Source organism: Choloepus didactylus, chromosome 18 (genome assembly GCF_015220235.1).
Source record: "Choloepus didactylus isolate mChoDid1 chromosome 18, mChoDid1.pri, whole genome shotgun sequence".
Taxonomy (NCBI): Eukaryota; Metazoa; Chordata; class Mammalia; order Pilosa; family Megalonychidae; genus Choloepus; species Choloepus didactylus.
In genome coordinates, this window is record NC_051324.1 from 28,021,287 (window position 1) to 28,036,925 (window position 15,639).

At 35.6% G+C, this 15,639-nt stretch overlaps 1 protein-coding gene across 5 annotated transcripts in view; it reads left to right on the plus strand.

Moving 5' to 3' along the window:
* Positions 1-14,261, plus strand: part of ATAD5 (ATPase family AAA domain containing 5) — a 55,266-nt gene extending 41,005 nt beyond the window's left edge. For all 5 annotated transcript variants that reach the window (XM_037807891.1, XM_037807895.1, XM_037807892.1 and 2 more), the window contains exons 19-23: positions 4,649-4,829; positions 10,631-10,785; positions 11,231-12,090; positions 12,523-12,681; positions 12,787-14,261. In XM_037807891.1, coding sequence (XP_037663819.1) covers positions 4,649-4,829; positions 10,631-10,785; positions 11,231-12,090; positions 12,523-12,681; positions 12,787-12,865 — 1,434 coding nt within the window. In that variant the 3' untranslated portion in view covers positions 12,866-14,261. The remainder of the gene's footprint in view (positions 1-4,648; positions 4,830-10,630; positions 10,786-11,230; positions 12,091-12,522; positions 12,682-12,786) is intronic.
* The last annotated feature ends 1,378 nt before the right edge of the window (positions 14,262-15,639 follow it).

Here is a 15,639-nt window from a genome sequence, read left to right on the forward strand (position 1 = left end):
TATTTGTTTTATCTTTTAATAGAAGGGAAATTTAATGTTATATATGTTTCCACAATCTTAAAAAAAGAGAGACACTAAAGGATCAATGACAGTTAAGTGCAAAACATGATCTAACAACGGGGAAGAAAATGCCCAAAGGGACATTATTGGGACAATTGAAAAAAATGGAATATAGAGTATATGCTCCTTATTATTGTTAAACTTCTTGAACTTGGTAACTATACTTAATGAAGTTACATTAGTGAATATTTGTGTTCTTAGGAAATGTATATGGAAGTATTAAGCATAATGTCTTCAAGGTTCAGGTTGTAGCATGTAATAGAATTTTGTTCCTTTTTTTTAATAGCTCTTATTTATGGCTAAATGGTATTCCATTGTAGGCATATACGATAATTTATCTATTTATATCTTCATATACACTTGGTTTGTTTCCACCTTTTGGCTATTGTGAATAATGCAGTGATGAACATTGATTGATGTACATGTATCTGTTTGAGTCCCTGCTTTCAGTTATTTGGGGTATATGCCTAAGAGTGGAATTACTTTTTGAGGAACTGCCAAATTGTTTTCCAAAGTGGCTACACCATTTTACATTCTCACCACCAATGCACAAGAGTTCCTGTTTCTCCGTTTCCTACTTGAGGTTCCTTGGGCGTGTGCAAGCCTTAAGATAATGTCATTTCTCCAATTAGGGAAATTTTCTGACATTATTAATTTTTTTTTTTATTAGTTACAGTCTCTAGTTTATGTTGATTGCATCCCTCCCCCAGTGCCTCCCCATTTTTAACACTATGCAAGGTTGACATTTGCTTGTTCTCCCTCGTAAAAGAACATATTTGTACATTTTATCACAATTGTTGAACACTCTAGATTTCACCAAGTTACACAGTCCCAGTCTTTATCTTTCCTCCTTTCTTCTGGTGTCTCATATGCTCCCAACCTTCCTCTCTCAACCGTATTCATAGTTATCTTTGTTCAGTGTACTGCCATTGTTGTGCTACCGTCTCCCAAAATTGTGTTCCAAACCACGCACTCCTGTCTTCTATCACTCTGTACTGCTCCCTTTAGTATTTCCTGTAGGGTGGGTGTCTTGTTCACAAAGTCTCTCGTTTCTGTTTGTCAGAAAATATTTTGAGCTCTCCCTCATATTTGAAGGACAGCTTTGCTGGATATAGGATTCTTGGTTGGTTGACAGTTTTTCAGTATCTTAAATATATCACACCACTTCCTTCTTGCCTCCATGGTTTCTGCTGAGATATCCGCACATTGTCTTATGAAGCTTCCTTTGTATGTAATGAATCGCTTTCTCTTGCTGCTTTCAGGATTCTCTCTTTGTTTTTGACATTTGATAATCTGATTATTAAGTGTCTTGGCATAGGCCTATTCAGATCTCTTCTGTTTGGAGTATGCTGCGCTTCTTGGATCTGTAATTTTATGTCTTTCATAAGAGATGGAAAGTTTTCATTAATTATTTCCTCTATTATTGCTTCTGCCCCTTTTCCCTTCTCTTCTCCTTCTGGGACACCAATGATACGTACATTATTGTACTTTGTTTCATCCTTAAGTTCCTGGAGACGTTGCTCATATTTTTTCATTCTTTTCTCCATCTGCTCCTTTGCATGTAGGCTTTCAGGTGTTTTGTTTTCCAGTTCCTGAGTGTTTTCTTCTGCCTCTTGAGATCTGCTGTTGTATGTTTCCATTGTGTCTTTCATCTCTTGTGTTGTGCCTTTCATTTCCATAGATTCTACTAGTTGTTTTTTTGAACCTTCAATTTCTGCCTTATGTATGCCCAGTGTTTTCTTTACAGCCTCTTATCTCTTTTGCAGTATCTTCTCTAAACTTTTTGAATTGATTTAGCATTAATTGTTTAAATTCCTGTATCTCAGTTGAAGTGTACGTTTGTTCCTTTGACTGGGCCATAACTTTGTTTTTCTTAGTGTAGGTTGTAATTTTCTGTTGTCTAGGCATGGTTTCCTTGGTTATCCAAATCAGATTTCCCAGACCAGAACAGGCTCAGGTCCCAGAGAGAAGAAATAGTCAGTATCTGGTTTCCCTGAGGGTATGTCTTAGAAAATTGCTCCACCCTGTGATGCCTCAGGTCACTGTGCTTTTCTGCCCAGCGGGTGAGGCAGCAGGTGACTGGTGTGAGGAGGTATGGCCGTATTCCCCCAGGCTCTGGGGTCTGGTTCTGAATGGAAAGGGCCCCACCCCTTTGCTCTTAGAGAAGATAGACCCCCTGGGGGGAGGTCATTAGTATTTCAATGGTCTCTCTCTCTCTCTCTCTCTCTCTCTCTCTCTCTGCTTGTGCTGTCTCCACCCTTTTCTGAGTCACAGCCCTGGAAACTGAAAATAACTGGGGCTTTCTCCACTGAGCCGAAAAAGAAACAGATAGTCCCCTTCAGACCTAGTCCAAGGCAACCCTCCGGCTCTCCAAGGTCATTCGTCACCGAAAGCCTCTGTCTGTTTTTTGGGGATTTGTACCTGTAGTGAGCAGTTCACACTCTCTACTTAAAACCCCAGTTGGATCTCAGCTGAGCTATATTCACTTGCTGGGAGAGAGCTTCTCTCTGGCACCACGAGGCTTTGCAGCTCTGGCTATGGGGGAGGGGGTCTCGCGACTTGGATCCGCAGGTTTTACTTACAGATTTTATGCTGTGATCTTGGGCATTCCTCCCAATTCAGGTTGGTGTATGATGAGTGAATGGTCTCGTTTGTCCCCCCGCAGCTATTTTGGATTATTTACTAGTTGTTTCTGGTTGTTTTTACTTGTTCCAGGGGGACTACTTAGCTTCCACTCCTCTCTATGCTGCCATCTTGCCCAAGCTCCTTGACATTATTTCTTTTGATTTATTTTATGCCTATTCTCATTTTTCCTCCCAGGATTTAAATACAACTAGGTTAGACATTTTATGTTGTTTCCCAGGTCACTGAGGTACTGGTTTTTTTCTTTTCAACCTTTTTTCTGTCTGTGCTTCTGAGTCGATCATTTTTATCAATCTTCAAGTTACTGACACATTTTTTTCTGCCATCTCCAATCTTCTGTTAAGCCCATCCAGTAAATTTTTATTTCTGATATTATGGTTTCTAGTTTCACAATTTCCATTCCTTCTTATTTATAATTTATATTTCTCTGCTAAGATTTCCTGTTCTTTCATGATGAACATATTTTCCTTATTAAGCATAATTTTACTAGCTGCTTTAAAATTCCTTGTTTGCTAGTTCCAACATCTTGGTTATCTTGTGATCCGTCTCCATTGATTCTCTTATCTCTGAAGTATAGGTTACTTTTGCTATTTCTTTGTATGTGTAGTAATTTTAGATTTTTATCATGGGCATTGTAAATGATACTTTGTAGACTCTGGATTTTATGTTTCTCTCAAACAGTATTCACCTGCAATGGTTAGCAGCTAAAATCTCTGTAGTTTTAGCTGTAGCTGGGCTGCTTTGAGGCAGGCCCATGTCTGCAACGTTCTGGGGTCAGCCAGAGATTTTGATCTTCCTTTATAGGCTGAATTTCTGTCTCTGCTTTCTGCAGCCTCTCCTGTCACTTTGCATCTGCTGTACTCATCTCAAACTCTGTCCTCTGGTTCTTTAAGCCAGTAACACTGTCTGAGTTTTACCCACCCTTGCTGCAGCCTGCCCGCAGCCAGAAAGGACATTTACTTAGTACTATTCCCTTTGTCCAAGTGGTGTTTTCCCACCAGTTTTTGTCTGCTTTAGGTCATTCTCTAGTGCTATCAAGTTGTTTTTCTTTATTTGTCATTGATTATAGAGTTTATAGTTATTATTGGCAGGAGGATTTTTCTGATAGGAGCAACTCATTCATTATCAGAAGCAGAATTTTCAGTTTGAGTATGCAGGACTAATGTGTATCTATGGGATAAATAAAATATTTCATGGGAAAATTTTTTTAAATTGCCTTTTTACTATAAAGTGAAAATGATAGTGGTCTTGTAAAATCTGTGGAATGTAATACAATTTTATTTATGTTTTAGCTTTTTGAGATAATCTTTCTCTAAGAACAACAATGGGAAGAAAATTGTACACTTAAGCATATTTACAATTTATGTAGGGATTTAATGTTTAGTCTTTATTCATAAAAATTACAACAGTGTTAATGGACTTCTAAATAAAATCAAAGAATTCACTTACTCCATTACCTTCAACAAATCAAATTTCCCCCCACTATTTCTTGTTTACATACATATGAGATCTTATGCATATAATGATACAATTTTTAACTTTACTTTAAAAACAATCATATGGTAAATATTTTCAGTATTGATATAATATACATATTCATAATTTTAATGGCTGTAAAATATTCCATCAAGCTATACCACAATTTAATCATAAGGGGTTTTCCCCAAGGTTTATACATTTGTCTCCATTATTCAAGTTGGAGAATCTCCTATAAAAGTTCCTTTGCTGTCTTAGAATATATACAGTTAACAAAAGAAATATATATAAATGCTTTTAATTTGGTAGCATATTCCTATATATTTTTAGAGCAGTTTCATTTTCGAGAAGCCCTTTAAAATATTGTGAAATTTATCAAAATCTGTTTCACTTGTAGGATATTGTCCATATCTTTTATTGATGTGTTTCTGTTAACTTTACAACTGACCATGTTTGTATTCTCTCTAAGCTAAATGTTGCCAGCTACCTACAGATGATCTGCTTGACAGAAAATTTTAGAACTGATCTAAAAGACTTTGTCACCTTGTTAACTGCAAATACTTGTGATATCAGAAGAAGCATCCTTTATTTACAATTCTGGATTAGAAGTGGAGGTGGCTTTTTAGAAGAAAGGCCATTATCCCTTTGTGGTAAGCTGATTTTCTATAATAGGACCCTATTCTAAAATATATCCTGTACCAAAATATTTGAGAGATTATACAAATTTTGAACATCCAGTTGTCACATTAATCTTCAAAATAAATGTACGTTTGCCAACTTTGGGTAGAGATATGTTCATGAAAAATTTTATAAATCTTAAATGTGGGTAAATAGAACTAGTCAAATTGAGCCTGGAAGTATGGCTATGCTACTGAATACCTTGCAGCCTCTAACATTCAGTTTACCTCTTTGAGTCTGTTTCTTTACTTCAAAAGAGATAGGGCTGAACTAAATAATGTATAAGTTACCCTTTATTTTATAGTTGTTCTTTTAGGATTATAAGGTAGTATGGCCTTGTAAAAAAATTAACCTCCTACCCCATTCCCTTACCTCTCCAAAGGTATGGCTGTTAAAATTTTCTAAACTGTTAAAACTTATACATTTATAAACATATAGTTTCTTATAAAACCAATAGAATAATATTATATATATTATTCATCTTCAGTTTTTCATTTGTTAAAAACATCTTGGTGAGAACCCAAGATGGTGGCTAGGTAAGACAGGGCAAAAAAATACCTCCGTGAAAAATACTAGATAAAAGCCAGAAAGTGACCCAGAACACCAGTTCCAGTGATGCACCAGCCAGACAAGGTCTGCTAAATCCACAGGGACTGTGCATTTGGTGAAACCGGGAGACTGCATTCTGAAATGAGTGAGCCAGCTGACAGTCCGGCGGCCACGCTGCGGTGTGGGGAAACCGTGAGTTGGCATTTGGAGACAGACTAGTTGTTTTTTAAAAAAAAGAAAACCTGGGACCAACTGCGGATTCAACAGTGAGAACTGCGCAGTGAAGCACGGAGGAGCAGGCTGTCCCAGCACGTCGGTGTCTGGCGTGGAGGACAGCCCTTCCCACACCCACTGCTGATTGTCTCGGGGCCAGGGGAGCAGAGGGGAGTCAAAAGGAGAAACAAACCGCACCCCTTGCAACCATCTCCCCAGCTGGCTGGGGACACTCCTGCGTGCAGCTGGACCCATAGCCCAGAGCCGCGCCAAGGGTTCCAGTGTGACGGGGAGTGTTTTCCCGCAGCACCGCGCACACGCCACAATATCGGCCGTGGACAGTGGCCTTTAGGGCACCCACAGCTAATTGTCCCAGAGCTGGGAAGGTGGAGCTATGCAAAGAGGGGGAAATTAACAAGCCCCATTCAACCATCTTTACAGCAGGCTGGGAATGCCCCTGCACGGCCCTACAGCCCAGGCTTCCCTGGAGGCACTTGTGATGTGGTGCAGCCTTCCCTTGGTAGGGGTTCTGGAAGAGCATGGCTGACAAGGGGAACCCGCTTGGAAATCTTAGGGCCCCTACGCCAGTGCCAGGGACTTGTGGGTCAGCGGCAGAGACGATCTGTGGCGGGACTGAGGTGAAGGCTTGGAATCTTGCAACATCCTTAAATCTCTGGGAACACCTAGGAGGTTTGATTATTAAGGCTGCCCTGCCTCCCTAACCACTCAGACACATGCCCCACATTCAGGGCGGACAGCACCAACAACACACCCAAACTTGGTGCACCAATTGAACCCCACAAGAATCAGAAGCCCACACACCACAAAGACAAAGTTGGGGAGAACTGACTTGAGGGGAATAGGTGACTCGCGGACGCCATCTGCTGGTTAGTTAGAGAAAGTGTATGCCACCAAGCTGTAGATCTGACAAATTAGAGATTGGTATTTTATAGACCCTGAAAGAACCCTATCAAGTAAAGCAAATGCCAAGAGGCCAAAAACAACAGAAAATGTTAAAGCATACGATAAAACCAGATGATATAGAGAACCCAAACCTAAACACCCAGATCAAAAGATCAGAAGAGACACAGTACTTGGTGCAATTAATCAAAGAACTAAAATCAAACAATGAGAGCATGGCACAGGATATAAAGGACATGAAGAAGAGCATGGCACAGGATATAAAAGACATAAAGAAGACCCTAGAGGAGCATAAAGAAGAAATTGCAAGAGTAAATTAAAAAATAGAAGGTCTTATGGAAATAAAAGAAACTGTTGCCCAAATTAAAAAGACAATGGATATTCATAATACAAGATTAGAGGAAGCTGAGCAGTGACTCAGCACCCTCAAGGACCAGAATAGAAAAGGAAAGAACAAAAGAAAGAATGGGGGAAAAAATTGAAATGGATCTCAGGGATACGATAGATAAAATAAAACGTCCAAATTTAAGACTTAGTGGTGTCCCAGAAGGGGAAGAGAGGGGTAAAGGTCTAGAAAGAGTAGTCAAAGAAATTGTTGGGGAAAACTTCCCAAACCTTCTACACAATATAAATACACAAAGCGTAAGTGCCCAGCGAACTCCAAATACAATAAATCCAAATAAACACTCCAAGACATATTCTGATCAGACTCTCAAATACTGAAGAGAAGGAGCAAGTTCTGAAAGCAGCAAAAGAAAAGCAATTCACCACATACAAAGGAAACAACATAAGACTAAATAGTGACTACTCAGCGGCCACCATGGAGGCGAGAAGGCAGTGGCATGACGTATTTAAAATTCTGAGAGAGAAAAATTTCCAACCAAGAATACTTTATCCAGCAAAACTCTCCTTCAAATTTGAGGAAGAGCTTCAATTTTTCACAAACAAATGCTGAGAGATTTTGCTAATAAGAGACCTGCCCTACTTCAGATACTAAAGGGATCCCTACCAACAGAGAAACAAAGAAAGGAGAGAGAGATGCAGAGAAATTTAACAGATATATATAGAACATTACATCCCGAATCACCAGGACACACATTCGTCTCTAGTGATCATGGATCTTTCTCCAGAATAGACCATATGCTGGGACATAAAACAAGCCTCAATACATTTTTTAAAAAATTGAATTTATTCAAAGCACATTCTCTGACCATAGTGGAATACAAATAGAAGTCAATAACCATCAGAGACTTAGAAAATTCACAAACACCTGGAGGGTAAAAATGGGGGGGAGATGAAAACATTCCCAGATAATCAAAAGCTGAGGGACTTCATCAGCAGTAGATCAGTCCTATAAGAAATGCTAAAGGGAATCGAGCAGGCTGAAAGGAAGGAACACTAAACAATTGACTGAAACTACATGAAGAAATAAAGATTTCCAGTAACGATCACATGGTAAATATAAATACCAATACTACTGTATTTTTGATTTGTTACTCCACTGTTTACTTCCTACATGATCTAAAATACATAAACTGTAATGACAAATCAGTGGTTTTGGACTCAGTGTAAAATATGTAATTTTTGACAAGAACTACATAAAAGTGGGGGAATGGAGGAGTCAAGGAGCATAGTTTATGTGTCCTATTGAAGTTAAGTTGGTATCAAAGAAAAACAAGGTTGTTATAGACTTAAGAGGTTAAATTTAAGCTCCACAGTAAACACAAAGAACGTATCAGAGAATATGACCATAGAGATGAAAAGTGGAATATGGGTTACGAGAAGTGGGGGAAGGGGCAATGGGGAGTTAAGAAAGGAGTGTAGGGTGTCTGTTTGGCATGAAGGGAAATTTCTAGTAATGGATGGTGGGAAGGTGATAGCATTGCAATACTCTAAATGTGATGAATCCCACTAATGGAATGCTAGGGAGGGGTTGGAATGGGAAGATTTAGGCTGTATAGATGTTTCCACAAGTGGAAAAAAAAAAAAAAAGACAGCCTAAATAGACAATGACAATTAAATGCCAAGGATGATCCTGGATGGGATCTGAGGATGGAGGAGAGGAGGCTCACAGGGACACAGTTGGGACATAAGAGAAAAAAAAAGGAGATATAGAATTAAGCTTTGTATCAATGTTGAATTTCTTGAACTTCTTAGCTGCGCTTAATGGGAATGCATAAAAGAATGTTCTTGTTTATGGGAAATGTATATGTGAATTATATAGTTTGTTCAAGGATGTGTGCAGCCTGCTCTCGTATGTTCAGAAGACAGAGCAATAGATGATGGATGATAGGGAGGGAGGGAGGGAAAGAAAGAAATGGTGGTGTGACAGGATGTTAAAGTTGGTGGACTGGGGTATCCGGGGAGGGGGGTCGGGTTATGCTGGAGTTCTGTGTATGGGGTTTGTATTGTTTTTTGCAACTGTTGAATTTATTTCAAAATAAAATTAAAAAAAAAAATTATTGGTGATTTTTCCCTGTCAGTAATATTAGATATTTCTCATTCTTTTTCTTTGACAGTGCTGTAATTAAGGTCCCTTTTAGCTTCTTCAATAGTCTGTAACTATTTTTCTCAGAACTTTATATCAGAGATGCTTTATTTCTTATTGATCTTCGGTCATCATTGTTACCAAATTCAAGTCACAGACATTTATTGAGCACTTTCTCCATGCCAGGTCCTGTGTTTACATGAGTAAGATGTGGTTCCTTCCCTGAAAAAGTCCATAGTTTGTGGTTTTCATGCTCCATAGGCACAGTTGTGTAGTTATAGATCCTCCTCTGGGAAATACACAAATATTTAAATAACCCCCCAAGGTGAAGTTCTGTAATGTGAACCTCCTATCAGTTTTTTTCCTTGATTACTTCAAATTTTTAATGTTATTTTTTGAAGTAGGCACGTGTATATATTTAATTCCTTGTAGGCTGGTGGCAGCCTCAACTATTTTTTAGAAATAAATGTGATAATAATATGTGTGTATCTTAGTATAAAATGCAAAGAAATTAGTTAATAGCTATTGATTGCCATACTGTTGGATATTAAATACTATACCAGGAACTTTAGAAGACACAAACTAAATATAGCATATAGTTTCACTTCTTGAAGATCTTATAATTTTATATACATTTCTTTCCCACATTTTTTTAAAACTCAGAGTACACACTCACTAAAAATTTAAACAATATAGATGTATATAAAGGAAAAACTGAAAGATCTTCCCCACTTTTTAAGAGTAGCCACTACTAGATTTTTTCCTATGCACATAAAACTATTGCTACAAAGTTATTTATAAAAATTAACCTATAATATATATATTATTTGACTGTTTCCTTTTTTTTTTTAACTTGGCAGTTTATTGTCAGCACATAAAGATCTTCCCCATTCTTTTTCATAATTGCATGTTGTTTCATAGTATAGAATGGATATACCACAATTTAATTAACCATTACTTATTCATTAAATTATCTTCAATTTTTCATCATAATAAAGAAAAATACAATGAATATCTTTACACATATATCCTTGAATGTGTCTGTGAGTAGCTGTGTCAGAGAAAATTCTACAAGTGTAGTGTTGCTGGGTCAAAGCCTGTGTACATTTTACATTTCAATAGATATTGCAAGATTGCCCTCCAAAGATAATTGTGCCAATTTATACTTCCACAAATAGTATATGATGGTTCTTTTCTTTGATGGAATTGGATTATCAGTCTTTTTAATTTTGCCAATTTAATAGGTGAAAAATGAACAGTATCTTATTTGTTTCCATAATCAACCAGTGAAATTGCACATCTTTTCATGAATTTATTAGATATTTGTATTTCTTTTGTCACTTGCCAGTTCATAATCCTTGGACTTTTTTCTGTTGAATTGTTTTGAAAGCCCACTCCACTTAGCCTACTTAAAGAATTTTTTATGTACTTTAGAAATAATGTTTGTATTATATTCTTCATGAATTATATACATATGTGGAGAAGAACAAAATGGGGGTATAGGTCAGCAAGATGTCAAAGGATTTCAGATTTTAAATTACTGTTTGCTATAATTTGTTTAAAAATATGTATAGCTAAGATTTTCCTGAATTAATTTCGTAGGAGGAAATAGCAGGAATGATCAAGATTGCCCTAATACAAAAAATATTAAAAAGAATTCTGCAGTCCTTCCCAAATGTGACACTGGCTGTGTTGAGACCTTCTTTGGACTTAAGAACATATTTTTCCCATCTGAAGACTTATTTTCATTCTTAAAGGTAATTTGCAGTGTCTAGTTTGGAATGTTAAATTTATGTTCTTTTTAATCTTCCCAACAGTCACTCTTGTCTTTAGGAGTTTAAAGTTTACTTAAATTTACCTATAATTTTTATAGGCTTTAGATTTCTGGTTCCAACCCTTGGAAAATGGGACATAGGCATTGCTCTAAATGCGCATTATCAGATTTAGAATAGAATTTAGAAATAAGTGAGCTTCTAAATTGAATTATGGTATATACTGAATATTAGAGAATTTAATTTTCCAAATAGTCTAACGGAATTTTTAGAATCGTAGTGCTATTTTGATGTATGTTAGTAAAATTATGAGTTGTGGTGATTCAGTATTTTGAAGATAGAATAAGGGATACTATTACATTCCAATTGGTTGAAAAATGTTCAAACTATGTACTGTTATAACATCTCTTTATTCAAAATTGTTTTTCAGCATAAAATCACAACAAAGGAAGAATGGCATAAACTCATCCAGCTTCTTACACAATTCCAAACACGGAATGTAGATTTCTTATATAGTAATCTTGAGTTCATTCTGCCATTACCAGTTGATATCATTCAAGAAACAAATGACCTTTGTAGCTTATCAGTAACTGTGAGTGCCCGTCCAACAATGAAAAGTATGAAATATCTTCCTAGGAACCATTCTGAAGGAAAGCAGCCATTGAAAAAGTCATCAAAAAAGAAACGCAAGAAAAAGATGGTAATACTAGATGATAGTGACTTATTTGACACCAGATTGGACTTCGCGGATGAATTTATTAGTCTAACCCCAACCTCTTCAAGTTCAGAAGAAAGCAAAGTCAAAGACAAAGAAAGCAAACCAGAGACGAAGAAACCAAACAAATGTTTAGAGGCTAACATTGATTCTGTTGCTCCTCCTCCTCCTAAAACGCTAGCAGAAAAAAAATGTTCTGCCCTTGTTTCTCATTGTTTAAATTCCCTCACTGAGTTCATGGACAACATGTCCTTCTTAGATGCTCTTATACCTGATGTAAGCGAACAAAAGGAATTTGGTAAAAATGACTTTAACTGGGCAAATGGAAAGGTTAAAAATGGACTTTGTGATGAATTTAGTCTTGAGAGTAGTGACAGATGGCATTATCAGAGCTCTGGAGAATTAAAGGCAGTTGTAGAAGCTCTCAGCTTTACTAAATGTTCTTCTACTATTTCAAAAGCATTGGAAACCTTGAATTCCTGCAAGAAATTAGGAAGAGATCCAACCAAAGATCTCACTTTTCATGTTTCACAATGCAACAATGTATACTTTAGTCAATCAGCAGCTAATTTAGAGTAAGTCTTATTTCTTTTTACTTTATTTTTAATAATATATGGTAAAAGGGAAATGGTTACAGTTTTTTCATTCCTTGCTAATTTTGGAAACTGGGCGTTATTGATCTTGATATGCCCTTAATATGAATGTGAGTAATACAATTTCTAATGAGACGGTAAGGAGACCAGCCTGATTGCTCAGAAGAGAGAAAATGAAAGATCAGGGTGGGTTAGATTTTGGAGGGAGAGGGGTTTGGACTTGCTGAGGCAGATAGTGGGTAGCCATTGAAGATTTTTGACCATGGGACTGAATAATGTGTTGGAATGATAAAGGAGATTAATCCAGAAGTTCTGTGCAGTTGAAAAGAGGCAGGGAGACTGGTTATATTTTGGATTGTTGCCTTTTTATTGAGCATTAAAAATAAAAAGTAACACATTTCTTTTAAATTACAGTAATGCACGGAAGAGGATATCATTTGTTAAAAGTGTATTTTCTAGTCGATCTCTTCTGAACCTGAATAATAGACAAGCTAGCATAATTGAATACTTGCCAACTCTTCGAAACATTTGTAGGACTGAGAAGCTAAAAGAACAAGGAAAAAGTAAAAGAAGGTAAGGTTTCCATAAAAATAATATTTTAGATACATATTTCAAGATTAGTAAATATTTTCACCAGATGAAAACATTAAGTTATATTTTTCCTTGTTATTTTGCTAGGTTCCTGCACTATTTTGAAGGAATTCACCTTGATATTCCCAAAGAGACCGTGAATACACTGGCAGCTGACTTCCCTTAATATGCCACATTAACAATTATTTGTACAGATTATGTGGTCCTTAATATACATTTTTATATTATGTTGATTTTCATGAAAGAATCTATTTCTCTTTAATGTATATTTAAAATAGACTTGGTATATTTTTTATTAGTGTGCAAATATTTAAAATGAAAAATATTGAGTTACAAATTGTAAATATGATTGTGGTTTTTTTTAATTTTTTAAATTGTCTGATGTAGCTTTGTTGGAGTATTTTTGTATGTGAGAAAGCTGTATTTAGAAGGTAGAGTTCACTAATGTTTTTTTAACTGTTTTACTACTAGACTAATCTGTAATTTTTCCATTTCCTATTCCCTTAATTCACCCTTCTCCAAACTATCAGTGCTCTGTTGAATTGTAAATACAAATCACCTAGATGGTAATCTTTTTAAAAATAAGTTTACATAATGCAAAATACAAAATTAGATATGTAAAACTTAAGTATACTAACTGAAGGAAATCGTGCTTCATTTTTTAAAAAAGTAAGATCTTGGTGATACTATACTCCTCCAGCATATTTTACCATTGAATCATTGAATGTCAACAAAGTGAAAACAAGATTATGAATCTTGATTATAAATATTTTTTAGCAATCATACATATGTGATATCTTGTATATACTGCCAACTCAAATCATTTGCCTTGTACATTTTTCTTGTATTTTAATTTCATTTATGTTTTATTTCATAAAGTTATTAATGATGTTAATATATCTATTTTGGACAAACTGCTCTCCATTAAAACTGTAACAAAAGATGTCTCTACTATATGATTCCTACATAATAGCCATTTCTACCTTAAGAATGTTTTTGGAAAAAATATATTTTTTAACTGTATTTTAAAGTATCACATTTCACTTAAAATTATTTTGCAATCAGATAATCAGGTGTATCCTAAAATACTTTCCTTTTTCAAGTGTTTATATTATATAGTAGCTTAATATTCAGATACATTATCTGGTGAATTATATTTTTAACTCTAAAGTAAGGATCCTAATTTTGTACAGTTTTGAAAAATATAAATGCATACCTGTGTACAAATTGTATAAAGATACTTGTTTTTACTTCTTATTTGTTCAACCTACCTTTTCGTGTATTGATTAGTACATTGATTTAATTAAAGGTTAAAGCCAAAAGGCTTTATATGATATTTAAATCAAAGTTCTGATCTAATCATCTTGGCAAATTATGTATATTATATGGCTTTGGATATAGGTTTCATCCCTGTACAGAAGAGAGACTAAGATCTTTTGAAGCATACTTTTAAAATATACTGATTTACTTTTTTCTAATGAATACTAGGGTTCCTCCACCTATATAGACGACTTGTAAATTTGGTCTAATAGTTCTGATAATCCTCAATAACTGAAGAACCAAAATAAAATAATTCCACAGAATGGTATTTAAACTATCAAAAATCGAGAAATAATGGAGGTATTTTCCTCTAACAGGAGAAACGTTTAATATCTTCTTTTTCTTTAGTTCTGGGGGTAGTTTTGTCTCTAGTTAATCCACAAATACCCTTGTAGTCATCAGTCTTGGTTCAACACAACCCTCCTTCTGGCCAAATTTCTAAAATGTGTTTCACTTAGGTCATGAAGGCAGAGAGTTTTATTATGAAAGACCTTATTTAGAAGGTCAAAAGTATCCTGCTATAAATACAGTATTTGGGGATATAAAGCAGATAGGCATTTGTTTTGCTGTTAGTTTTATGGAATCCTGTCTTTGACCGTTCCAGAAAAACAGGCTATCATGGATCTAATACAGAATTGATCTGACCTTCTTGAACAGAAATAATTGAGTGACAACTTTATTTCCTCCTCCAACACTAACCAGCCCCCCCGCCCCCAAATTCCCAAACTCAATTAAGATTTTTTTGTTTTGTTTTGTTTTTCATTTCAGGTATCTATCTCTTAGGTGACTAAAGATACAAAGTATAATGTGAAGCAAATTGTAGATATGAGTCTGAATAGAACTCTACTCTGGCTTTCTAAAAGTACAGAAGTACTTTTAGTATAATTTTGGGGGAAAATTTATCATTCTTAAAGGCAACAAATTCCTGTAAGAGATTTTTGTGATAAAAATAACCAAATTTTGATGACTTTTCAGTACTTCACACCTTACTCTATAAATGTCTAAAACCAATACTTTTTCACTTACAGCTATTTCCAGAGGGATATGGGAGGTAGAATGCCAAATTTCTGGCAGAAACAACTGGATGGTTGGTGAAGTTATTTACTAAAATAGAAAACATTGGCAAAGGGGATAGTTTTGGAAGGAAAGAGAATGATTTCTTTTAGACATGCAAAGTTTGAGATAACTACAACATATCTAAGGTGGAGATATTTATGTATATTTATGTACATATGTGTATCCAGAGATTTACATGTGCATGGCAATAAGTCTAAGTTATATACCAAACTCCACAGAGGTGGAGGTGATAGCGAAGGGAGGATTTCCACTTCTTACTTTATATATTTATGATTATTTAGATTTTCTCTACAAGCATATTTCACTTTGGTATTAAAAAAAAAAAAGATTTTGTGCTTTGGCATCAAAGAGACATGAGTTCAATTCCTAGCCCTGCTGTGCTGATTATCAACTATAATTTCTAAGCTGCTATAAAATCTCGGATGTTAAAAAAGAGTTTATATAATATATGGAAGTACCGGGCCATAATTAACTATATTAACTATTAGAATTTTTATTATTACCAGAAGGAAATAACCTGGCCCCAGCTTTATGCTGTAAAAC